At 34.0% G+C, this 27,604-nt stretch overlaps 1 protein-coding gene across 11 annotated transcripts in view; it reads left to right on the top strand.

Moving 5' to 3' along the window:
• NLGN1 (neuroligin 1) overlaps positions 1 to 27,604 on the top strand; it is a 908,992-nt gene that overhangs the window by 394,893 nt on the left and 486,495 nt on the right. For all 11 annotated transcript variants that reach the window (XM_070466393.1, XM_070466392.1, XM_070466391.1 and 8 more), the window contains one exon: positions 4,816 to 4,968. In XM_070466393.1, the coding sequence (XP_070322494.1) occupies positions 4,816 to 4,968 (153 nt within the window). The remainder of the gene's footprint in view (positions 1 to 4,815; positions 4,969 to 27,604) is intronic.

Below are 27,604 nucleotides of genomic sequence, written 5' to 3'. Positions count from 1 at the left end.
TTTCCAAAACAAGATAATTCACACACAGGCCAGCAGAAATGCTAGTTTGATGAGGAACAACTATGAATGTGTTCTTACTAAACAATTGAAATTGTTTCATTAAGATATATATATATATTTAATAAACTACTTCAGAATAGAAAATTATAGAAACAAATTATTAAATATTTAAAAATTTTATTAGATGTTAATATTTTTATAACATTTAAGAATTATTTTGATTAAATGAAATTTATGACATTTGATTAAATATTCATTTGCCATGAATACCACCAGTGGGTTAAAGGTTAAATACAACACAGTCATTAATACTTGAAATAAGTCTTTATAGCTGCCCAAGATTGTCATTTTTAATGCTAAATAGCTAAAAATAAATTTATAATTTCAAAATACAAATTGTGATTTTTTTTTTTAACCTTGTTGGAAATCTGAAGAATTAAAACATCAAAGGCATTCCTAGTGCTCTATGAAAACAGCTTCTACTTGGGGACCTTGAGATTTGTTGAATCCTCTGAAAATGCTTATATCTTGGACATTTGTTATCAGATTGCTTAGTGTGTAATTTTGTAAACTCCAAATTTTCCCCGAATACACACAATGTTTGTTTACATCATATCCCATTTTAAAAAATATTTTGATGGCTGATTTTATGTGCTGCTTTTTTTTGCTTTTGGTAAAACATCATCATGTTTACAAGTAATACCCCTGAACAACCGTAGTGAACTAAGCCCTGTAAATGTAAATATATCTCATAGACATAATTTGAAGCACATTTAACATTTTCAAATAGCCATTAAAAATATCCTAAACCCTGACAAATTGGCAGGTAATATTTAGGTTGAGTACTTAGCCAGTCATCCTATGAGTTACCAAATCAGTAAATACTTTTAAATACTCATAAGTGTAGAGTCCAAGTTCTTATTCCTCTGTGTTGTTCGGGTAATTGTTTAGAAGATAAGGATAAATTCAAATACCCTCCAGGATAAAAACCTTTGATTAATAATTGAGGTTCATCAAATGAGTAGAGGGCAAAAAATTTCTTGAAATATCTTTAAACGTATCAGGGAAAGATTTGATTCATTTGTTAAATGAATCAAATGAGTCATTTCATTTGTTAAATGCCCCCAAATTCTAAATTATGGGCAATTAAAAGCTTCATGAGTCCTTTAAGTAAAAAGAAACCAGTAAACATGTTCAAGGAGTTATGTGACTAATAATTATTCACCAGGACTGTTAAAGGGAATTATGACTTCAAACATTGGTTGTCAGGCAAAAATAAATCCCAATTGATTGCTCTAGAGCTATTGGCACTTGCTACATTGGCTTAAATTTTTTATTTATCAGAAAGATAAAATAGTTACTAAAATTTAAAATCAAGATACTTGCTCAGTTTCCAGTTTGTGTATAACTTGAAAAAATTAGTTTTTTACTGTAAAAATTTTAGAATAAAAATAATCAGCAGTGTATAGTATTTCTTCCCACTTAGTTCAAAGACCTACATGCTTAGCAAAACTTTAAGACATTGTAAATAACAGAAAATGTAAGCATACTTTAGGAATATTTGTAGTTTTACTAAACCTGAGCTAGGGTTTTAGTCTCTGAGAGTATTCTTCTGATTTTAGTTAAGGTCAGTAGCAGCTGTTCCGGCAAAGTCAGATATCTTAGGAGAAATGCACTTAATTTCTAAGGGAACATATGAGACAAAATTTAGACGGACAATATGGCTCTAATAAATTCATTATAAATTATTACATCTAATATATTTGCACTAAAGACCACGTGGCTATTCCAAATTTTATTATTAAAATGATGGCATTAGTTGATAGTATTCAATAGCAGGTTATCTGGTATATCAGTTTCATTTATAGAGTCTAGTTCTTTTTAAAATCAAAGTTTAAATATATATTTAACTATCTACCTTTATTGTTATGTTGTTATTTTTATTATAGTTGAACAATTTACTATTTATATTTACATCAAAAAAAGACCTGTAGACTATGAAGAAAAATAAAATCTAAGATGGACCCTATGATAAAATGCTATCAAAAGTAAAGTTTTTAATGAGCCACTAAAGGTGAGCCACTCTGATAAAGCACAATCAAAAGTTAGCAATTGTTCTGTACTATAAATATGGCATTTCCCAAACTTTATTAGCAGTATTAAGAGTTTTTATGTATAAGAATGTTGCCTATGTTGGTACTTAATATACTATCTAGCATTAACTTCAAGGTTACTTCAAGCAAAAATAAATATTGTTTAGAACACAACATTAGAATTTTATAGAACTTTCTGGAAAAGAACTGCTGGACACATTCAAGTACTTAAGCAAAGTTGAAATCAATGAGAAGTTTGGAAAGACAAATTGGAAATTAAAATCAGCCCAATCAATCAGTAATCCTTTCAAGTCTAATTTTCAAAGAAAACTAGAGAGATGCCACTTAGAATCCCTCCTAGAATTTACTGTCGTATTTTCAGTGTATCCTGGCATGGTGTACTCCATTCTACTATGTTAGGTGTATAAGATGTGGCAGGTCTTCTCAATGTGTGCCTGTATCGTTTTCCAGGTGAACAGAATGGTTCTACCAAGATTTCATTACTGTTCACAGTTGCTGCTTTGTAATTCTATGTAATTTTAATTAAAGAAGAATTCTGAAACAGCCTCCCGCTGTGCTACCTCCAAGCATACAATTAGCAAAGTACAGTGTCTGCTGTGAATAGTCAGTTAATGATTTCAGTTTAATAATTTATTATTGCTTCTTCAGTGCCAGCCATACTAGAAAAATAAGCTAAAACTGTATGCAGTGAACAGACATTTAAGGAGGAGAGTTTGACAATTTCAGAAGTGTTTCTTTCTTTAAGCCTAACATCTCTATGAGTCCCCCAAGTCTTACAAATGAGTGAATATAATTTTCCCTCTCACAGATTTAAGGAGAAAATACATTTAGGTTTTTTCACTAAATGTAGGGTGTGTCTAGTAGATGGTTTTTATGTCAAAGTATCCTCCTCTCACCACTTAAAAATAAGACACTTCTCAAGTACACATTTGTGTGGAGAAGGACTGAGTACGATAAACTCTCACTGATATTAGATATTAAGTCAAATTTAAACTAGACCCTTAAAAATGTTTCTAAATTCTTCAATTAGCTATTTCTCCAAGTTGAAAATCTGGACAAACAAGTTGAGCTACAATTCCTGATTTTAAAATGATTTTCATTGAAAAAAATTATTATTACCGTAGAAAAATCTACACAATTTCTACTAGTCATCTTTTTTTAAAAACAACAATGTAAAGCAGCCTTTAAATTATCACTAGTTTTTTCAATGAGTTCGTATCATATTAGTCTATTCTGAAAGCTGAAACCTCAATTGTTATGATGTAGGGGATTTGTTTGATAAAATATGTCAAAAGCAAAGAAACAAAGCCATGCCTTTAAATGACACTTTATTACTATTAACATTAAAAAAGGAAGATTACACACTTGGTGTGTAAGAGATCATGGGCTATTATATAATAGCGTTTCAAGTATGTACATATTCATAATCATACAGATACATGTACACATATAATATTTCAATTTATATAACAGTTGAAACCTTGTTAACCAATATGGGATCAGATGGTAAAGAGTCTGCCTACAATGCAGGAGACCTGAGTTTGATCCCTTGGTCAAGAAGATCCCCTGGAGAAGAAAATGGCAACCCACTCCAGTATTCTTGCCTGAAAAATCACATGGACGAAGGAGCTTGGCTTGCTACAGTCCATTGGTCAGACATGGTTGAGTGACTTCACTTCCAATGTTAACCACTATAGAGTTTAGCATTTTTTGTCTCTAGAAATTAGTGCACTTTTTACCATTTAAAATTATCCAGTGTTTCCCTTATATATTATTTCTAGACCCTGTTGAAAGCTACATAATCATGGTAAAGTATCTTAGAAAAGCAAATACATTTGATTAAAATTTAGAACTGTAGAAATCACTTCAACATCACTCTAAATTTTAGAATTGTTCGCTTAAACTTAGCTGTATTTTCTCTTATGTCTACATGACAAAATCATAGAGCCAAAAAAAAAAAAAAAATCATAGAGCCAAAGTGTCAGTCAATTTTCTTCTTTCAAAGGATAAGGGTAATTTGAATGAACAGATGACCTGAATGGAACTGAAAAATATCACTTGAATGAAAGTCTCCTAAATGCAACAAAGATAAAAATATAGATTTTTGCACTCTATTGCCTATAATTCATCTGATAGTACTTGAATAGTTAAATGATACTTCTTTCAAATTCCGTAAAATAATGCTATAATTATGTTCTCAAATTGGAGCATAAGTTATTCAATGTAATTATGATGCATTCATTATGAATCTTTACAATAATTAAGATGGGGAAAAGAGTATTTTTTTCATAATAGCAATGATAGCATTGTCCATAGTTTTTGGCTTATAAATTACATAGGCGGTCTAAACAATTGTTAAAAGAAGTTTTAAGAATCATTATCATTCTATTATTTCTTTTAATTCTGTCACATCAAAGATCAATTAAAAATAGCACTGAAATTCACACCTACTTGCAATTATTCCAAATTTTGTAATTCAGTTTTATAATATTTAATAGAATTTTAGAAAGAAAACAACATATCTATTGCTTTTTTCAGCAATAGATCTTAATACAAGTTGCTTAAGAAACACTTTAATGAAGACAACAATTTAAAGAACTATATTAAAATCATGACCTCTTGTTTCTAAAATGGAAAATATATTCTGTGCTTCATTATGCATGTAGAGGATAAGAACAGTTGCCAATCATTTGTTTTTCAGATATTCGGGACAGTGGGGGTCCCAAACCAGTGATGGTATATATCCATGGTGGCTCATATATGGAAGGGACTGGAAATTTATATGATGGGAGTGTCTTGGCAAGTTATGGCAATGTGATCGTCATCACAGTCAACTATCGACTTGGGGTACTCGGTAAGAAGTTTCTTTTTTTTTTTCAACATCATTCCGTGAATATGTGATAATTTTGTTTTGACTTGTTTTGTTTTGCTTTGCTTCCTTTCACTCATTGTTCTATGTTTGCTGACTTTGAAGCAAAATTTTTTATATTTTCAATAAATTCTGTAAATATTCATAAATTACTTGACAAAAGACAGCTAGGATTAGTTTTGATATTTAATGATAAAAGGTAATGAAATTATTCACATTGTTGAGGAATGCTCTTCTTAGCTTGGCTATATAGAAATGTGAAAAGCAGCAATGGCAGGGCCTTTCTTAAGAAGAATTAGTCTCTGGGCAGATTTTTCTCTCTTCTGCATTTCTTTTTTACAATGCTATAAAATTGGCTGAGGTTTGCCAGAAACGTAGAAACTAGTTTATATTCTCTTCAAGAATATGTGTATGGACTAGCTTTGGGAAATGACTGCCTTTGCTGTGCAGGTTTGTTTGTTTTTAGCTTATCACATGTAATTAGAATTATTTTGTTTAGATGTCATTTATTGAATTATTTGATTTGCAAAACATATATTGATTTCACAAAGTGTCAATGAGTTCAACAATGTATATGCATGTGAAATAAAATCAAACTGTAGATCTTTTGTTTCTTGAAGAAAAGTATAGAGCAATATTTTTATTTAAAATAAATTATCAAGTACTCTGAAATAGGCATAAACTTGCTATTCTACTTGTATAAGTTAATTTTTTTATAGTATTGTCACAATTTGAGGAGTAAAAAAATCTGTATCATTTAATAAAACTCCTCTATCTGTGGTGTTTTAAAGATACTTGCTAAGAGTACAATTATTCCAAGAAGTTGTTTTTTAAATCTTAATTGATCAAAGTCCTATCTCTTACTAAGCACTTAGAAGTTATAATTTATGTTATTTGGGCACAAAGAGGTACTACACTCATTCTTTACTCTGAAACATTTTGAAAACAATTTTGAATTATATTTGAAAAACAAGTTTGAAAAAACATTTGAAAACAAGTTTGAATTATATTCTCCTTAACAATAATTGTTAATATCATTTCTTTTAGCCACATTGAGAATCAGTTTATTTTTCTCTTCAGTGTTAGCTATTGCTATTCTAATTCCTTCTATGTAATCATAATTCTGTGTTTATGCCAATCACAAAATATAAAAAGGAATCAATTTTGTCAATCAAGGTTTTGTGTTTTGGGGAAGGGGATGTGTTAGTAAAGCAAAGTGAGACTTGATCATTTTCTAGTATCCTGTTTTGAATTTGGAGTATGGTGGATAGTATAATAGATACACTCCAGCAATGTAGGTATAAAATATTTCTGTAGCATTGTTCAAATACACATCAGTTCAGGGACCTATCGTGTGTAATCATGCATTGCTTCAGATGTTCTTATAATTTCACACAAAAGGGTGAATGACCTCTTACCAATGAAAACTCTCCATGTTAGAAACTATAAAGAGATGTTAATAATAATCTTCTCAAATTACTCTTAAATATCATAGTGTTGTCGTTGGCTTCTTAGACAAGATTTGAATGTGAGAATCTTCACTGTCTTTAATGCATGCAACTTTAATTATGGCACTGTTTATAGCTAAGTTGTTTTTAATGTTTATTATTCTCATATTTTTCTGAATTTCTTAAATTGAAAATCTTGATGCAGTGACTAGTTTTCCAACTGAAAATTTAAAATTAGATGCCAAATTATGGTAATAGTGTTTTCAAGGACTTGAACATCTGCATAGTCATATACAGTGATTTTATTTAAAAACATCTTTTGGCCATACCTTATGTTGCCTATGATTGGTTATACTCACATGAAGATCTCATAGAGTAACCTGTGCTGTTATGCTGGTACAAGTTTTGCCCATTTTAAAAAATATATTCGGAACTGATGAAGATGTGACTGTGATCTTTGTATCCTCTTTAAATGCGTATTCTAAATGATTGGATTTCAGGACAAAATATTCATCAGTTAAAAAATAAAGAACTTGATCTGTATAATGGCAGGCAGTGATGGGATTGATGATGGATGATTTTTCCAGGGTTAAATATTTGCTCTGTCTCTGCTACACTTAGGATTTAAATTTTAGTGGGCTCCTTTGTTTCTCTAAGAGACATCACACACTAATGTTTATCTGCCCTTTATAGATCTCCTCTCAATCTGATAAAGTCCTAACCTTTGTTAGTGAAACATTTTTAGGGGCGTTTTGGAACCTTAGCTCTAGAACTGATGTTTTCTAGTCACTTCCTAAAATATGTGTTGAGTCTTAGAAAAAGCATTTAAGTGAATTAATTCATGAAGAATAAATTATCAAGACATTTGTTTCAGCACACTTTGCATGTGTATTATACCACAATCAGATCAACAGCTGATCTACCAGGGGAACTTCAACAGTAAAAACTGTAGGGTTTTAGTTGTTGTTAATACTTCGTCTGACAGTAACAAGGTCAGCCAAGTTTTCTTGGGTGTGGGATCCAATGCTATTTAGTTGGCTCTTGGGAGAGTGTTGGACTTTAAGTAGAAAATAAGATTTGATCCCATGTCAGAGAATATCCTGAGCTGTGTTTTGATTTGAATGTTTTGGTGTTATGGAAATGAATTTTGGGGTCCAGTGTATAAATTGGCTAATTATGAGACTTGATATCAGGTGATTGACAAAAAATATCAAGATACCTGAAACAGGTAATGTAATTAGTTTTGCTTCGAATTTGCCATCCCAGAGGAAAACTATTACAAGTTTGTTTTAGCAATAAGAAAAAAGTGATAATGTTTCAGTCAAAAATTTCATACAGATATCTAGCAGCCAAGTTCGCAGTTTAAAGTATTTTATATTAAAAAAAAATATTTTGTTTGTTGCAAAGTAGAATTAGCACAGAAGGAAAAAAAATACCTCCAATGATAGCATTGTTTCCTACCAAGACCCTGTCGTGCCTTCCTTTGAAGTGCTAATGCAGACTCTCTCTATCATTGCATTGAAAATGCTATATTGGTGGTGATAAGAAAACTGTAATAAGGTTGAAGAAAATAAAAGCCTAGAGTATAGAGGATTCTGCCTGCTAACCTACTTCCTCAGGTTCTCTTAAAGTTCAGTGTCCCTTTCTTTTAGTATAAATTTATTTAGTTATATGTGTTCTTTGTCCTCATTTTAACTCTTTGTCCTCTGTTATCTAATACATAAAATATAAATTGCTCTTTAAAATGTTTTTAAAATAATTATTAAGAGAGTTATTTTTAGTATTCTATCAATAGTATATGGTTAAAAATCAGAATAAAAATTATAACGTTGGAAACAGTGAGAAATGCTTTGGTTAAGTGGTCTTAAGAGAGGAAAACAGTTTTAAATTTTGATTTTACATAGGGTAAGTATATGTACTTATGGATAAGCATTGAAAGAGAATATGAAATAAATTCTTCTGTATTAAGAGGAGATATGCAATAAACATTTTTGAAAATAGAAACCATCCAAATATATTTTCAAATCTTAAAAGTGGAAGCATACATTAACTAATTTAGTGTTAAAATTGTGTTTCAGCCCCCTCTCTAAATTTAGAATAAATTTGTTGTTTTTTAGAGAAAAAATATTTAAAAATTATCTCTGTGGAGATCTTAGACAAACATAAGATTTTTATTTGATGGAAATTTAATGATAGTTTTATTTTGATATGGATATTTTAGAGGCAATTATGCATTCATAATTCAAACACATGTGATTTATTTTAGAAAAAATTCTCTTAAATATGTCAGAGGTACTGATAATTCTGGACATTTGGCAACTTCTTAGTAAAGGGTCTAATTAAATATTTTGCTTAGTAATCTAATGTCTCTACTACCCATCTATGGGAAAAATAAGTGCTAGTTCATTTACCAGCTCTGTTTGAAGAATTACAGTTAGCTAACTTTATAATGTCATGTAAGGCTAAGCCAATTAAAACAAACATAACATTACTGAATATAAATTTTAATGAACACCTAAATTGATATTTATTCTATAGTTGTGAGACCTGTTAATTCTTATAAGTATAATGTCTATTCAATAATAATCCTTCAAGCATTATGAGAGAAATGAAAGAAATAAATATAAATTTGGAGTTGTCAGTCATCAAATATATAACACTTGTTTCTAGCACTGTATGTCTTCTAAGACGTATAAATGTAAGAATGGTACAATCCTTACCTTTAAAGACTTTTCAATCTAATTGAGGGAGGAAATAGGCAATCAATAAAGAATATTGATATTCTTCAGATTCTATAATATCTATTTATTAATTACTTTGTATGTACATGGTCACTTGATATATAAAAAATCAGATCAACAAAGAAAGAAAACATAGAACATCAGATGGATCAACATAATACAGTGATGAGATTCTTATTTGAATCTGAGAAGTTTAGCAGATTTGGTAAAGTTTAGGTAATGATCATGATTTAAAAAGAAAAACATATTCATTTAAGTGACTCAATGTTTTGTCATTATTTTTTGCATTTTTAAAATTTGTTTGGCTCTGAAGCCTGAAAGAAATAAACTCTAAACATGACCTTATATTTGATATATATATATATATATATTTATAATGTAATCAAATATTTATATTATGATACTAATACCACACTGTCATCCAAATGTGTTATTAGTAAGTGGAAGAGGAAATCAGTCTGTCCTTGAAGAGTCAAAGGTGTTTTCATGGACTTGGTAGTATTTGAGCAAAACCGTGAAGGATGTGATTAAATGAAGAGAGAAGGACATTCTTTTTATTTGTATTTGTTTATACTCTTTCTGCTTCAAAAAATTGGAAGTGATTTGTGACAAACACACACATTAACATAGGTTGATAGGACCATATTGAATATGAATGCATATATTATAGAGAAAAGATTCAGACATTAGGCTTTGAAAATATACTGGAATTGAACATAAATATATATCCCAGTTTCTTAGAGGCAAAGTAAAAAGGATAATGGATTGAATCTCATAATTGTTATTATGAGATGAAGAAAACGTGTATATCAGAAAAATACACAGAAGTTTTTTTCACAGTATACTACAGAGAAAGTTATCATGCATTCTATGTATTTGGAACACACACACACACACACACACACACAATAGGAATCCTGTGATAGTCTTTATGCCATTAGAAGATGTAGAAATAGTCTCAGCATATGTTTATATACTAACCCTCTGTAAAAGGCAAAGACATAGTGATAAATGTCCACAACTGTTATAGTGTCATTTTAGCAAAGAACTAACCAAATGCAATTCAAGTAAGACATTTGGTGGTTTCACATTTAATAGACTAGAGCTAAAAACCGATGTAGAGCAGTGATGGTTAACTTGGTCCATAGATTTCTTCCCTCAAATACCACTTGTATAACTGAATTTTAATAGGGGCTGGATGGTCATCAATTTTAGTTTGAGTGCTTAAATGATCTCCTGGAGTAGAGATATTGTTTGTTCTTTGGGGAAAAAAGAAACTTTAGATAGGAGCTTTCGAGATTGTCCATTTCATTGGTCACTTCTCTGTTCTTACCTTATCTCATTTCTCCATGGCACAGAGCACAGTTATCTAGTCCCTTTCGTGTATGCTTGTTTGTTTGCATGAAGCCAGGATTTCCTCCTGCCTAACTATCTGCTCCTTCGCAACTCCTTTGCTCTTTCTTACCGTGATACCTAAATATTGACGTGCTGCTATGCAGATGTGTTGGCTCTCTTCCTTACCATGTCTCCATAGGGGAATTTATTCATGGTTCTAAATACCATCTATAAATAGTGACTTCCAAACTGCATCTTTAGGACTGACTGTTACTCAAAGCATCAGACTTACATAGTTCCACCTACTGACATCTCTCACGATTAATGAAAATCTCCAACTTAATAGCTGAAATATATTGATTTTCTCAGGTCTGCATATTTGTCTTCTGCATCTAGGTTATAGTAATTATTGCAGCAACAGTAATAACAATCACAGTCACATTCATTGAGAAATTCCAAAAGCTATTTTGGGCAGTTGGCATAGATCACTTTTTTTTTTGGCTCCCCATTGGAGAATCCAAGGATTGGATTATTAAATTCCCATAATAACCTTATGAGGTAGGATTGTATTTTCCTGATTTTATAAATGCAGAAAAAAATGAGTAGAGAGGTTTAGTAATTAATTCATACTCATACAGGTCTAAGAGTGTTAAGTGGTAGAACCAGGATTCTAGCCAAGATGGTCTTCTCTTGAGCACAGCCCCACAGTGATGGCATTGGTACTGCCATCCATCTGGACAAGCAAACAAAACCTCTACAGACTTACAGACTTTTTCGGGTTTGTCTTTTCTTTAGGCTGAACCTCTAATTCATCAGCTTCTCTCAGTGACTTGTTCCACCAAACATCCTGAATCTGTCTCACTTCTATTTCTCTCCTTTGCCAAACTAAGCCAGTTCTCCTTGAGCCTCTTATATTATTTATCTCTTTCACTTTTGCTCCTTACCTATAATCCATTCTCCACAGAGCAAAATCAAATTATTGTTTTAAGCCATTAATTATACCAGTTCACTTTTTTGCTTAAGAGCCTCCACTGTCTTCCCCACTGTTCACTGAGAATAGAATCCAAACTCTGTCCCTGCCCTATCTCACAGGACCCTGTGTGAAGAAGTATTTGTATCACTTAGTATCTGTACCTCTTGTACATGTATCCCTTAGTTTGTCTCAAAATGCTCTTCCTCTCTATGCCAGCCACATTTTGTTCTTCGTACACACCAACTCATTCCCATTTTAGGGATATTATACTTGCTGTTCCCTCTGCATCAGATCTTTTTGGGACCAGTTCCTTATTCTTCTGATTTGGTTTAAAATGTCTTCTTCTTGGAGAGACTGTCCACGTTTATCCAGTCTACAAAGAATCACCATGTTACAAGTCATCTACCTTTTAAAATTCTCTCTATTGCATTGATCAATCATACCCAACTGAATGAATGAATGAAATACACACTAAGTCATGTCTGACTCTTGTGACCGCATGGGCTGTAACCCACCAGGCTCCACTGTCCGTGGGATTTTCCAGTCAAGGATACTAGAGTGGGTAGCCATTTCCCTCCCCAGGGGATCTTCCTGACCCGGGGGTCGAACCTGGGTCTCCTGAACTGCCGACAGATTTTTTACTGACTGAGCTAGCAGGGAAGCCCAGAGCCAATTACTTCCTATTTATATTTGAATTTTAAAATTTTATTACTGTCTAGCACTCTGAAATCTCTTTAGGCTACTTTTAGTCCCCATGTGCTGTGTGCTCAGTTGCTCAGTCATGTCCAGCCCTTTGCTCCTCTGTCCTTGGGATTCTCCAGGCAAGAATACTGGAGTGGGCTGCCATGGCCTCCTTCAGAGGATCTTCCCGACCCATAGATTGAACCTATGTCTCCGGCATCTCCTGCATTGCAGGTGGATTTTTTACCCAGTGAGCCACCTGGGGAGCCCGCTTTAATCCCTGGCACATGTTATTTTCTCAGAAAATATTTATTAAATAAATTTAAAGTGGATCTGGAGTCAATAAGTGCTGATCTGATGTGGTCATGGGGTGGAGGAGGCCAAGTTTGAGGCAGAGAGAAAAGTCTGAGTGAAAGCCAGAGGAAGAGAGAGGCTTGGCATATTAAAAGAGATGAATAAGGCTAGCAGGAATGCTTTGAGTAAGGGGTGAGCACTGTCAAAAAAGGCTAAAAACAGGCAGCAGGTCACACAGCATCTCATTAAAGATTTGGGACTTCCAATGACAATGAGAAACAATTTTAGGACATTGAGCAGATAAGTGACATGATTAGATTTGCATTTTAAAAACTGTGTTGAGTAGGCCTAGACCTTGATCAAAGTTGACATTCTGTTCTGGATACAAAAAAAAAAAAAAAAAAAAAAAACAACCAAAAAACCATGGTTTGTGCCTCATTAAAGTGACATGCTTGGTAAAGTCTGTGAATGAGACAGATATTTTGCTCATAGAGGACTGAAGCACAAGGTGAGTGCTGCCTGACTCAGGTGAGCGTGGGACTCTGTCTTTAATACAAAGAGCATCACAGGGGTTTTGCTGCTTTTGCCTCTGTTTTTTGATAATGGAAAGACTCAAACCATCATTATGGAGAACTCTATTGAATTCCTGCTTTGAGGAATATGAATTAATATGTCGATATTATTCCAGAGACTGGCCTGTACAAGAAACTGAAATAAATTATTGGGTTGGCCAAAACGTTTGTTCGGATTTTTCCTCAAGATGTTTATGGAAAAACCTGAAGGAATTTTTTTCCCAAGGCAATACCATACTATGATGTCTTCTTGCTTGAGTTTCTGTGTTGTTAATACGACCTCATTTAAGCTCTGGGTTGTCCTATAAAAGAGATTAAAAAAAAAAAAATTCTGTGACAAGGTTGGAAGTATGTGGTTTATAATTTCATTAAGACCAGTGATTTGGAATAAGACCTCAGAACATGGAAGAAACATTTCCTTCATTTCTAGTTACAGTGATCTGTGACTAGAATTGGGCTACTATTTTCAGACACTCAAAAGGATTGCAACTCACTAGTCCATAAACAAAAAGATATTGTTTCCTTTTCAGAGCAGAGACCATCATCTTAACTCAGTCATTGACTTATTCCATGAACTTAATTCCAAGAACTTACTCTATGAACATAATTCCATGAACATTTGTTACAGTCCCACCATCAGTTCTTGGTAGTTGGGGGTCTGTGTCACATTACTGGAAAAAGTCAGACCAAAACCTTCCTTTCTGAACCTCACAGTGAGTAAAAAGAATACCATTAAACAAATAAAACTATTAGCACAAATTTTATTAAGTTGTATTTCCAAAAAGAATAGACTGTTAAAAAAAAAAAGAATGTTTATGGTAAAATGTAGACTGAAGGATTCCAGAAAGCCCTCTATGCTAGTTCTGTTGTGGCTTTTGGTTTGTGTTTCTCTCTATGTATTTGCAAAGTTAAATATTGGAAGATAGATACATATTTTGAAATCATTTTAAAAGATGTAAGGTAATTAGAAGCAAAATAAGTCATTTGAACAAGCAGCTAGGTTAAAAATACAAAAATCCAAACAAACAAATAGGCCACCTACAATTAACCCAGGCAAAGTTCTCTATCAGAATTGAGTGAGCAAAATTGGTTTGTGAAATGCAAATATACTAGGAAAGAATCCCACCGGTGGGACTAGCCCTTAGCTACTGAATCATTAGAGAGCAGGACGCCAGTCCTTTTCAGAGACAGTTGAAGGTGTCCTCCCTCATCAGCCTTATATCCCTGAGATAATCTATGCAAAGTAGTAAGGTAGTCCCATTACTGTTGATTATTATTATTATTGAATGGAATATGGTCTCTTTTTCATCCAGTGTCAGTTTTTTCTCTCTTTGTTCCAAGCAAATAATTTGGGCTTGGATTTTGCTTTTGGGTTTAGTTTGCTGCAGGATCAAATGCTCGATGAATCCTCAATATGAGACCTAGTCAGGATTCCCTCACCTTCCTGTGACCGAGTGCCAGGGTCCTTGAAATCCCATTCACTTTCACTCCTTTGCCTTCAACGCGTACTGTAACTTCATCTGCCGGAGCATCTCATGAGGTCTTCCTCTTTTTCTTTCTTTCTTCTTTCTAAAGTCTTTTCTTGAACTACTTCATAAGCATTCACATTTTGCTCCTTTTCCTTTGTCTTCCTATTTTTAATTGGTACAATTTAATTTTTTAAAAAAACCCTTACATTTGTTTCATTCTTTCTATTTCTGTTGCTACTGACTGTTCACCTTGGGTCCCAGGTCTTCTTCTGATCTTCTAGCCTCTAGATTCAAATTTATATGTAATTTCATTCCACACCACAGGCAGGCAAAATAGCTTATAAATGTAAGTATCATTTTTTGCTTTTTTTTCCAGTTTTAATTTTTGTTTTTCAGTTTTCCTCTGATCATCGTCTCCAAATGGTTCTCCTTAATTCTAGGGTTCCACTCCAGGTATTTCCTGCCATTCAAGTCTGCTAAGGAATGTTGCTCTTTTCTTCAGCAAACTGTATCTTCTGTTCATTTCTGCAAAGTCCTGTCCACACAATCCAGGCTAACTTCTTCACAGCCTACCAGATCAGTTCCAATATCTTACTTGCCACATTTTGCCCAATCTCCCAGACTCAACTATCACCATACCTTCTGCAGAGCTAACCCAGGCCAGAACTGTCTCTTCTTTCTGCTTCCATAGTTTCCACTTTGGCATGCAGAAAGCCAATCCTACTTTTTATTGTTGCATGTAATAACTATTTAATATAGTAGCTGCCTTGCAACCCAAACTAGAAATAAACACTTTGTGTTATTTGGTTTTTCAATATGTTTCAGACTAGTAAGTACTCTGTATATATAATTCAAAACTCACTAATAAACATGCAAATTAATTCACTGTCTACTCTTCTTGGGATATACATATCTTAGGATACAGACAAGGTGGAAAGGATGGCTGATGGTGGATGTGGGTAGTGAAGAGTACTACTTATGTGCATACGTGAGCCTTGTGTCTAGTCCCACATAAATGAAGTTAGCTCTTGTTAATGGTAGCAAAATGATATTTTGCCCCCAGGAGCAGAGGCAAGAAAAGTAACCTCTGGAGAGGCACACTGTGTATTGATGCTGTAATACACCTGTAATTTATTGTAAACTGTAATTTATTGTAAACTGGTAAATTATTTCTGCATTTGGTGGTTGTGGTTTAGTCGCTAAGGCATGTCTGATTCTTGTGAACCCATTGCCGGGGTCCAACCCCGGCGGAGTCCAGGGGTTCCCTTCCGATGAGCAGCGTCAGCGAAGAAAAGAATGAGAGTGGAGTCTTGGTTGAGTGCAGAATCAAGACTACTTTATTCTTTTACATCAGTGCTTATATACCCTAAAACCAATAATCCTTGAAAGAGGTTTAAGGAGGGGGGAGTGATAAGATTGTACCAGGTGCATAATCATGGGTTACATCATAAATAACTTTCTAGACCAGTCAATACCTACACATAACTTTTAAACAATTCAATGGCAGCAGCTAGTCAACTGTGAAAAGCCATCTACAAACCTTATCTTGGGAAGCTCAGCCCCTGGCGGGCTTAGCTCTGGTATGTAATCCTAAGGGTCAGAGGTCTCACGAATTCCCACCTGATCACACCCTAAGGAATCTTCTCAATGGACTCTATCTACTTTTGCCTATGGAATAGATAGGCCTGTTTATTGGGATCCATGTGCCCCCAGGGACTGTGTTGCTGCCATGCAAAGGTTTCAAGGAGGATTTTAGGGAAGAGTCAGACTAGTTTTTAGGGAACATAGAAGAACGCCAAGCATCAGAGGATGAAAGGACGAAGGCCTGGGAGTGGACGGTGGAGCGGTCCCGAGAAACCCCCGGAAGTCCGGACGCCTTTGCATGCCAGCTCCTCGATCCCAGACCTTGTCACGGGTGGGGTTTCTCTTGCCGGCTCCCGACACCCTGTTGACTATAGCTTGCCAGGCTTCTCTGACCATGGGATTTCCCAGGCAAGAATATTGGAGTGGGTTGCCATTTCCTTCTCCAGAGGATCTTACTGACCCAGGGATTGAACCTGTGTTGTATTGCAGGCAGATTCTTTACTGGTGAGCCATGATGGATTCTCAATTTCTGCATTTACCCTGCATTTAATATTTGCTTTATTGTGTTTGCTGCTTAACTTGGGATAAGTAAAAAGATTGGTGCTCCTGAGCATTAAACACCAAAACAGTATTAAACACCAATCTTTAAATTAAAATATACAAAAATGGCAGAAAGGGTAACTATGGGCTCTATGTGTGTAATGGGCTATGCAATCTATATAAATTTTTTGAATTCAGATTTGAGTTGCTCTTTTGTAAATGCAAGAGGAGACAAAAGGAAAATATTTTTTTGTAATTATTCTTAGACTTTGCCTTTTGATACTTTACCTATCTTGAATTGATTTACAGGTGCTCAACTATTGCCATGAGCAGACAGTGGTGGCTTGAGAGATCATAAACTATTGATTAACTGCATCCTGATCCATTTTTTTCTAAAAGTGCAATTAGGACCATAGGTTTACATATTATTCTTAGAAAAAATTTCCATATATGAGACAAGTTATATTTCTCAACTGATAATAAAGTCACCATTTAGAAACTCTTTCTAAAGAGCTGAGGCATATCCCTGAGATGAGACAGATCCAAGAGAAATATTAATTTCTATTCTGGTATGTGCTAGCTTCTTGTATTTGAGTTTTGAAAAACAATCATCTTTTCCAGAAAAGTTAGTTCTTATAGAGAATATACAACACACTCAAACAAAAAGAAGTTTTTAAAAGGATTTTTGTGTTAATATCATCATAATTAGGAACAGTTTTTCTGATAGAAAATATGTAACTCTTCTTAAGTTATTTAATTGTGCTAGAATTAAGTTTTTTCTTTTCATATGAAAATAAGCTTTAAGAAATATTTATTATTCCTTTTAAACATGAATAAAAACATTGCTTCATTACATAATATTTTCCCTTGAAATATGCCATAATTTAAACATGTTTAAAGTCATAAGAAACTTGTTTTTCAGAGTGTATGTTCATCTCTTCTGTTTTAGGGTCAATATATAATATTTACCAAAGCAGATTATTTATAGTTTACAGTTTATATTTGGATTAATTTTCTAGAAAAACTTCTTTAGAGGGACCATAGCAAATCTATATAACAGTTCCCTAATGCCAGGCTACTCCACATTGAAATGAATAGTAAATGCATACTTTCATAATAATATTTCACCATGACTTACATAATCTTGATATTTACAAAGGTAATTAACTATAGACTAATAAACACCTATTTTTACCCTTCCATTTTATAGAAAGTATTTGTGACAGCTTATCAGAGCATATACAATAAAATATGGTTGCATATAAATAATGAATTGAGTTTATCAAAAATAGAAGGCATATAAAAGGGGAAAAGACATAGTTTCAAAACATTTTCAGAGTTGATAATTTGGGCTCTGAGCTGGGACTCTACCAAGTTTTCTTTATTTCTTAATGACAGAAGAATGGTGAAACATGACTATTCAGAGAAACCAAACACATTCTAGGCGTTAAGTTTTTCAAAAAAAGCTTTTCATGTGTTGTTTCATTTTCAGAGGACAATTATATAAATAGAACTCTATGGTAAAAAACATAAAAATAAACAGCCCAAACCCTGTAGTTTAGACTTAATCGTGTACCTTGTTCGGCTGTGCTTTACTAACCTGCAGTCATCTGCCCCATGGGTTACCTGTCCTCTACCTGTTGCTAGAGCCAGCAATAAAAGAACTTCCAAATACGGAGCAGGTGAGGACAAGGGATGTTGAAAACAAAGCATATAGAGAGATGGGTTTTTAAGGTATGTACACATTATATAGGTAAATTTTCTAATGGATATTTCTTTTGTATGAGAAAATGACTATTTTCATTATAATATAATCAATATGTTTAGTTTTAACTTTTATAGTGGCTACATTAAACTACAGAGAAACAGATAATCATATAATTTTTTCCATTCAACTTATTATTTTACTCAATCAAAATGCTGTGATATCTAGATGGAATAAACAAAATCTTAATGGACATTATTATTTTTTTTTTTTAGTTCTACCAGTTTATTACTACCAACCCATCTCCCTCCACCCTCATGTGCACATGCTCAGTCATGTAACCCCACGGACTGCAGTCCGCCAGGCTCCTCTGTCCATGGGCTTTTCCAGGCAAGAATACTGGAGTGGGTTGCCACTTCCTTCTCCAACATTATGTATTTTTTCTGTTTTGCAATAAAGTGTATATTTTTACACTTACAGAACATCTCAATTCACATGCTTATTTCCAACAGATAAAGTAAAATGTATTTGTACCAAAATAGTACAGTTGAGTTTAACAGAAAGCAGCAGTTGACACTGATTTGTTTTTAAAATAAAATTTGAAAATGTAGTTCTGTGACACAAACCACATTTTAAGTGCTCATTAGTTACGTGTGGTTAGTGGTTACTGCATTAGGTACTATTACTCTAGACTGTTGTTTCTTTACTTTTTTTGATTATACTCCCTGTTAGGATAAATTTTTGAAGCAAGAATCCTCAGCTTATGGTTATATTTGTAATCTATATGCATATACTATGGTCCTAATATATTATCTATATCATAAAAATACATAGAAAACAAGTTTTAAAAATGAAATGGCATTTTAAAATAATGGTTATGTTACTCATTTTTAGACACATTTTAAAAACCACGTGCTTAAAAATCATTGTGATGTTTAAGATACCAGTTTCATACTTTGTCATACAGATATTTGGAAGACTGTTTCTAGGATTAGTCTAGTGTTTAGTTTTAATGGCTGTTAGGGCTGAAAAAGATGATTCACAAAGACACCAAAGTACTTTTAAGTAGCAGTTCATTACTAATCATAATATATTTAAATCCATATAATAGTCTTGATAATTGTAAAGACTGAATTCTGGTTAATTAGATTTAAACTGCCATGGTTTCTGCCTTGGAATGTAATTGGCCACAGGCTCTCAAAAGAAAAAAAAATGCCATTTTGTCACTTTTGTGGCTTCTTTGTACTTGTAACACCTTCAGTCTGTGGATATTTATTTTAGGAACCCTTTGAAGCCACCTGACCCCTGAGTGCTCGATTTGGTACAATTAGATAATGTAAACAGTAAATCCATCTAACTGAGCTGATGTAATGTGCCCTAGAACAACAAAATTGAAAAGGGCATGATAGACTGTTAGGCAGTATCCTTCTTGCCCTCAGGAATCCTCACGCACTGTATATGACAGGTGTACATGCCATGTACACTTACCTGGTGTGTTTGATTTACATACCCAGGGAGAAGTCTGCAGTGTCATTCTGTGTATCAGAAAAGTTAGATTTCTTTTTCGTTTACGGAAGATAAGCATAAACATATGTTTTGTTGTTTTCTTCCTCCAATCCTTTGGATTACACTGTGACTCCCTTAGGCAAGCACTTCCCATTATGAAGACTACTGATAGAAGTTTAAATGTTGCTTATCATAAGGAGTATGCTTCAGTGACATTATGTACTGATATTGTGGTTTGAGTTTTTCTTTTATTGACTGTTTTTAGTAGTTTCAATGTATCTAATATAAGTAACTAGAAATATCTTTCATTGTCTTAACAGTGAGCACCATGGTATTCTTAAAGCAGACTAGAAACTTTATATGAGTTCTTTCAGCTTTGTGAGTATATAAAAACTCCATCCAGCAATCTTGCAGCCTTAAAGTGGACCCAAGTAGCCACTTAAACCTCCTCAAACTGTGCCCAAGAGGAGAGCACAGAAAACTGTGCCAGCCAAAGAACAAATGCAAGAGTGGTGGAATTAGGATCTCTGTTTTAAAAATATTCCTTGTTTCACTCACTTTATAAAAATTCAAATTAGGCTTTATTACTCTTCAGATTATGATACTCTGCTGAAAGGGATTGAGAAGACTTTTTAGTCAAAAAAGAAAAAAAGCTTTTTAAGTGATGTTTCAAAATGTTTGAAGTTTGATTTTCATTTATTTTTAAAAATAAAGTCTACTTCTTTGCAAATGTCATTATGATAATGAACATTTCAAAAGATCTTTTTTTTCATATTTCATGGTGAGAAAAACATAATCATGTGACATTTTTCAAAAATTTCAGCTTGGTTGTGTTTTTTATATCCTTTGACTGTCCATGTCATATTTTTTTTTGTCCATGTCATATTTATAGTGGCTAATATTAGTAAAATGTATTCTGTTATTTAATATTTTTCTTTTTATTCTATTTCCTCCTCAATGTAAGGCCTTTTATTCATCAAAAATAATTGATGTTTACACACTTATCTCCAAATCTCAGGAACTTTGCAGCCACATTTATCTCGGATGCTTATCTCCATTTAACATTATCTTTTTTTATATGGTGTTTGATATGCTCTTTTCCACTAATGAGAAATAGATCTATGAAGATTAGATCAAAGGAATGATAAATTGAAATTACCATATGCTTCCTTTTGCTTATTGAAGTTATCAAATTATTTCATTGATCCTGTTATTTCAAGCATCTAAAATACTTGAGGTTTTCCGGGTGAAAGGTTACTAGCCTCGCACTCTAAGATAATTTCTCTGTAGATAGCTAAGTGAGAGCCCAATGCTAAACTGTGATTTTGTTTCGTTACACAGATCATGTTGTTGAACAAAATACAATGCTTTCTGAGTCAAGGCTCTGATGGAAGTAGGCAAAGTTAAGCCACCTCACTGAAAATGTACACTCACCTCCTAATTTTATTATATAATTGCACCCCTGAGACATATTAATTCAAAAAGTTGACAAATTCATGCAGTTTAATTCCAGAGTATTTTTTTTTTATTACAAAAAGTACATTGACTATTGACTATGTGTGTGTCTAAATAGAAGGGTATTTCTCTGTTCCTCCAAATAGGCTAAGTTTTGCTCCAGGAATTAAAACAAAGTATACTTAATATGACAAACTATTTTTTTTCTTGTTCACTCAAATTCTTCTTGAGATACAGGCAACTCTCTTGATCATCTATCCTCCGTGTGACATTTTTACAACTCAAATTATCTCAATCTTGATCTGTGTCTCTGCCATTGCAATACATGGCCTTCTTTTATTCTGAGGCCTGAAAAAGATCATAGAATTGCACATAGCCTTTTCATTGCCTCAGGTCAAAGTAACTGATGGCGTTGGCCACAACAAGTGATGTGCCTCCACTTAACTGCAAGAGAGTTGGTACACATCAGGAAGCAATGAAATGTGCCATTACTGTTTCAGTCATGATGCTTTTGTCATTTAAGGCAACACTTAAACTTTATGTGTCTGATTTCTCAGAGAGTCATTCTAAAGTTCGGTCTGAGTACTTTTCTTTAAAAAGCTAGTTTGCAATGTTTTAAAAATAAGGGCTTCTGGAGAAAATACTGATGATGACTCATTCTTTTGAAAAACAATAATTAGATAGTTAATTTATCCTAAGCTAGATATTGAGGATACAAAGAGGAGTGAAATATAATCTTTCTGCTCTTGAGAAGCTTGCTGATCTGTGAAAAAGATTTAAATTTGTAAATTTTATTGGTAAACAATTCATCTCACCTATTCAACAAGTGTTTAGTTATCACCTATTAGACACCAGGTCCTATAATAGGGATCAGGACAACGTCTCTGGTTCATAGTGATTATATTCTACATGAGAATAAAGATAGTACATAGAAAAATTTGAGATGTTATGTCAGAGAGCAATATGTACTGTGAGAAAGATAAAACATTTTGATGCTCAGAAATGGAGCTTGACAAGCTACTTTAGGTGATCAGAAAAGACTATGGAGAGTTGGGGCCACCCCTGCTGAGATCTGAGGTGCCATCCATTCCAAGATCCTGGGACACAGCATTATGCAGAAAGACCAAGAAGGATCAAGTTCCTTAAATTGTGATTAGTTATCCTAAAGCTAATCACCCCTGGATATTCAATGAAAGGACCGATACTGAAGATGAAGTTCCAGTATTTTGGCCACCTGATACTCATTGGAAAAGACCCTGGTGCCGGGAAAGATTGAGGGCAGGAGGAGAAGGGGGTGACAGAGAATGAGATGGTTGGATGGCATCATCAACTTGATGAACTTGAGTTTGAGCAAACTGCGGCAGATAGTGAAGGACAGGGAAGCCTGGTGTGCTGCAGTCCATGGAAAGAAAGTGAAGTTGCTCAGTCGTGTCAGGCTCTTTGCGACCCCATGGACTGTAGCCTGTCAGGCTTATCCACCTGTGGAATTTTCCAGGCAAGAACACTGGAGTGGGTTGCCATTTCCTCTTCCAGAGGATCTTCCATGGGGTCTCAAAGAATCAGAAATAACTTAGGAACAAGACTATAGAAAACAGACCAGTGGTGCTGGAGCACCGCATATCAGAGTGATAGAAATGGAATTTGGAGATGGATGCAAAATCTAAGTTACATAGGGTCTGTAAGATTAGATGAGCATTCTAGTGAAGAGATGGAAATAAGCTTAAGCTATTTAGGGGCACATGATTGGTTCTATGATCTCATAGCCAGGAAGGAGATCAATGAGAAAAACTGCTTGGGGAGAAAGTGTGCCTGAGCTGGATTTTAAAAAATGAATATGAATCTGTTGGCCCAGAAGAGTTGAGGGTCAGCACACTCAGGGAACATTAAGCTGCTCATTATTATTAAAACTGCAAATGAGAGGCGGGGGATCATTAAAATTTGACTGCCAAGAATTTGGAGGCGTGGACAGCAAAAAGAACAGCAACTGAATACTCCCAGCATTTTTTTATGGACCCTGAAAAAATATCAAACAAAATTGTACCATTTCTCACATTAACATTTTGGTTATCTAAAGAAAAGAAAATTAAAGGAGGTTTTATAGTTTTTATAATCTTCAGTTTGCTAAGATCATTCCTATGATTGAAGCTTCTTCATTATATGAATATATAATAGAATGATTTGAGTCACTGTCATATTATGTAGACACTTATATAAATGCTTATTAATTTTGACATTGCAGATTTCTTCTTGTGTGAAGTCTGCCATGATTTTCAGGACTTAAACTATTTTGTAGGCCTTTTAGAAATTTATGAGATTTAAAAAACTAGGCTGAGAGTTTATGTCCAGAAATAAAGATCCCTTCTATGTGATAAAGATAGGTGATTCTCAGGTAGGGGTCCTTCAACATTCATTCAGCTACTATTCACAGATGACTCTACCATGCTAGACACTGTTCTAGATACTGAGGACACAGGAGCAAACAACAAAATTCTCTTCTTTGCTGTGCCTCGTATTCAAGTGAGAAGAGAAAAACAATAAACAAAATGAATAAGTAAAATATGGAGTATGTTAGATTGTGATAGTGCTGAGGGGAAAAGAAAAAACCAACACATCACAGAATGTAGATGGGAAATTTGAAAAAGGAGTAGTGAATTTTAATAGAGTGGCCAGAGAAGGCTTTTAGTAAAGATATGATTGAGAGTCTGTACTACTAAATATCTAGAGAAGAGGGTTTTAGGCAGGGAAGAAATCAAAAGCAAAGGAACTGAGCTGCAAGAGTGACAGAAGAGCAGCCTCCAAGTAAGTTAGATGAGCCCTGGGACTGGGATGGGGTGGATGATGCAGAGATGCCATTGGAGGAATGTAGCTGCTCCCCACCCAGCCACCCACCCCTGTCCCTACCCTTTGAGTAATATGGAAAGGCTTTGAAGAGTTTTGAGCAATGATGCCATGCCCTGAATTACTTTTTTAACTGTCATCCTTTGTCTTCTGTGTTGAGAATAGATTGGAGAGAGGCAAGAGTATATGTAGGGTGAATGGGTGGGAGGCCACTGTGATTATCCAGGTAAAATATGATGGTGGCTCAGACCCAAATAGTAACCGTAGAGGTAGCTGGATTCTGAGTGTTTTGAAGGTAGAGCTAATAGGATTTGAAATATGGTTTAAAGGAGACAAGAATGTTTCCAAGGTTTTTATTCCTTAGCCACTGAGACAGGGAGCTTCCATGTTCTGAGAAAAGTAAGGTAACAGGAGGAACAACTTGGCGGTGGTGCAGCAGGTGTTTGGGGCTGGATAGCAAATTGGAAATGCCTGTGTGCACGCATGCTAAGTCACTTCAGTCGTGTCTGACTCACTGTGATGCTATGCACTGTGGCCTGCCAGACTTTTCTGTCCATGGGATTCTCCTGGCAAGAACGTTGGAATGGGTTGCATGCCCTCCTCCTGGGGATCTTTCCCATCCAGGGATTGAACCCCCATAATTTTTGTCTCCTGCATTGACAGCAGGTTCTTTATAACTAGCACCACCTGGAAAGCCCTGGAAATGACTATTAAGTATCAAAGTGGAGGTCTCTTACTTGGTAATTGGACATGCAACTCTGGAGCTTAGGGGAGAGGTCCAGCTAGAAAGAAAAGTTGGTAAAATTAGTGGGTTTTCATAATCCAAATAATCATAATTTCAGGGTTTGTGTTCCTTTATAAGGTTTACCTGATTTGTTTTCTCTAATCCATTTCATTCATATTTTAATTTTTTTCTTCTGCCCTCTTGTATTCTAGCAGTTAACATGCAGCCCATCTTATTTAGTACTTGGCCTTGAGCATAATTATATACCTAATGGTTTTAAAAATCATCTGTGATGTTTCCTTCTTACCTACAGCAAATAGGTAATTGATCCTAAGATGTCCCACTAAGTGGCCATAATATTATTTTCAAGATGACTTTTAGTAGGTTATAGAATTACTGGAGTTGGGGTATGTGTATGTATGTATAGATATATGTGAATGTGTGCATATGTATAATATATATATTTGTATAATATATATGTGGGTATATATGAATATATATATTCAATCAGTTTATCAATATGTTTCCATGTGATGTTTTTATTTTTACTTGGACTTATCTGAGCATGTTAAAGAGATATCTATTTAATATAGTAACTATGCATATAGTCCAACCTGTCTCATCAAGGCTTATAATTCTCTAATTTCATAGGTCAGTTAATAGGGTTCCCAATCAGCTCCCAGGCTATCATAACTTATGACATTCAAGTATATGTTTTGGGATGGTTTTAGCCAAGGGAAGTCATGTAGCCAGTGAAGCAGAGAAAGGAAAGAAGATTGCCATACTTGAATCTGTACCATCAAAATGACAAAATAGATCTATAATAAACAATAGGTTAGTGCTTGATATGCCTACAGCATCAACTCTAATGCACAACAGACAAGTTATTTATGAAGTGAACCTCTTGAAAATATATAGCTCTTTTAATATGAATCTCATTTCTGTGTTCCTTTCAACAAAATAGTGTGGCATTATCCATTTATTTAGAACACATGGTTGCTTTATTTTTTTTTTAATATGATGACACCATAATAGGAAGTATCAAAGAAATTCAATCATGTCACAAATGGAACCCAACTATTTTAAAAAATATCTTTTGTGATATTTGCCTTTTTAAACTGTAGGAAAAAATAAAATATGACTTTCTAGAACACAAAGCAGTCTATGTTAGTTTTCAATTCAGTTCAGTTCAGTTCAGTCGCTTAGTCATGTCCGACTCTTTGCGACCCCATGAATTGCAGCATGCTAGGCCTCCCTGTCCACCACCAATTCCCAGAGTTTACTCAAACCCATGCCCATCGAGTTGGTGATGCCATCCAGCCATCTCATCCTCTGTCATCCCCTTCTCCTCCTGCCCCCAATCCCTCCCAGCATCAGGGTCTTTTCCAATGAGTCAGCTCTTCGCATGAGGTGGCCAAAGTATTGGAGTATGTTAGTTTTAGGTATATATTATTTGTAAAAAGGAGAGAGACTTCTCAGTAAAAGATGTGTTTTGTTTGCCACTGATAGTCAATAACATTTTTTTTTGTTAAAATTCTCCTAGAATGATAATTTAAATTTGCAACAGTAAAATTTAGGCCCCCAATTTTTTCTTTGGGAACACATATCATTGTCAATAATCTAAGTCAACAGGTTATGTATTTTAATAGATGTATATTTTGAATAATACACATTATTAGTATAGGTAATAATATAGATAGTAATGTATTCATGCAGTCCAGAGAGTCACAAAGAGTCAGACACAACTGAGCGATTGAACAACAACAAAATGTATTCAATATTACATGTACACACACAGACTTTTTCATCTATGCCTTCTCTACCTCCAAGAAGATTTAAAATAGCATTTGGCTATCACAGATATGTAGAAAGTTTTTAATCCTGAATTAAAGTCCTGAGACACAGTCCAAGTATACCAGATGCTTCCTTCCTGGTAGGAAAGAAGTGGTCATCTGTCTTTCTCTTACTGAAAATGAGAAACTTAGAACAAAAGAATGAATATAGCTCAAGAGACTAAAGGCAGTTAGAAAAATCATAGATAATAGAACTTGGAAATTTATTAATTGTTTTTACAGTTCTTTTCTCATTTGATCCTCATAAGATCTTTGCAAATTTGACAGGGTATGTCTTGATAATTCCAGTTTGTATGTGGAATATATGGGGCTCAGAGATGTTAGCAGGGATGGCTGTACTGATAGGTTTACAAGCCAGGGCTGGAACTTGCTACCAGGTCCTCGTTTATGATTAAAACATAAATTCAAAGTGATTAAGATAAGTCTGTAACATAAATCTACACCATCATGACTATAGAGGCTATTAAAGACACTCGAATGTTTTGGAGTATAGCTCTAACTTTATAATGCCTAATATATTAAATCTCAACCATCATGACAATTCTATAATGACTTCAGAGTTTTATAATGTTATTATAAGTAAAAACTATATTGGAATTTTGAAATATTATTCATACTATGAAGTTAATTATTCTGGAGGTTAGCACCATATTACTACAACTACTGTTCTTATTATTATTACTTCATCTAATACTATAGTAGTAATTATTTGAACACTAGCAACAATATTAATGATGGTTTATTGAATTATAGGCATTATTGTTCATAGAAGTTGGAGGATTTTATAAGTTTATTTTTAAAAGGAGAAAGTATAAATTCCTGACAACATATTCTCACTGATGGAACAATATAAACTAGGGGAAATAATTATGGTTTTATGGAATTTTCTTTAGTGAACTTCTT

Source organism: Odocoileus virginianus, chromosome 4 (assembly GCF_023699985.2).
Source record: "Odocoileus virginianus isolate 20LAN1187 ecotype Illinois chromosome 4, Ovbor_1.2, whole genome shotgun sequence".
NCBI classification, from domain to species: Eukaryota; Metazoa; Chordata; class Mammalia; order Artiodactyla; family Cervidae; genus Odocoileus; species Odocoileus virginianus.
The sequence above is the reverse complement of the archived record's forward strand: the minus strand, read 5'-3'. Positions and strand labels throughout refer to the sequence as shown.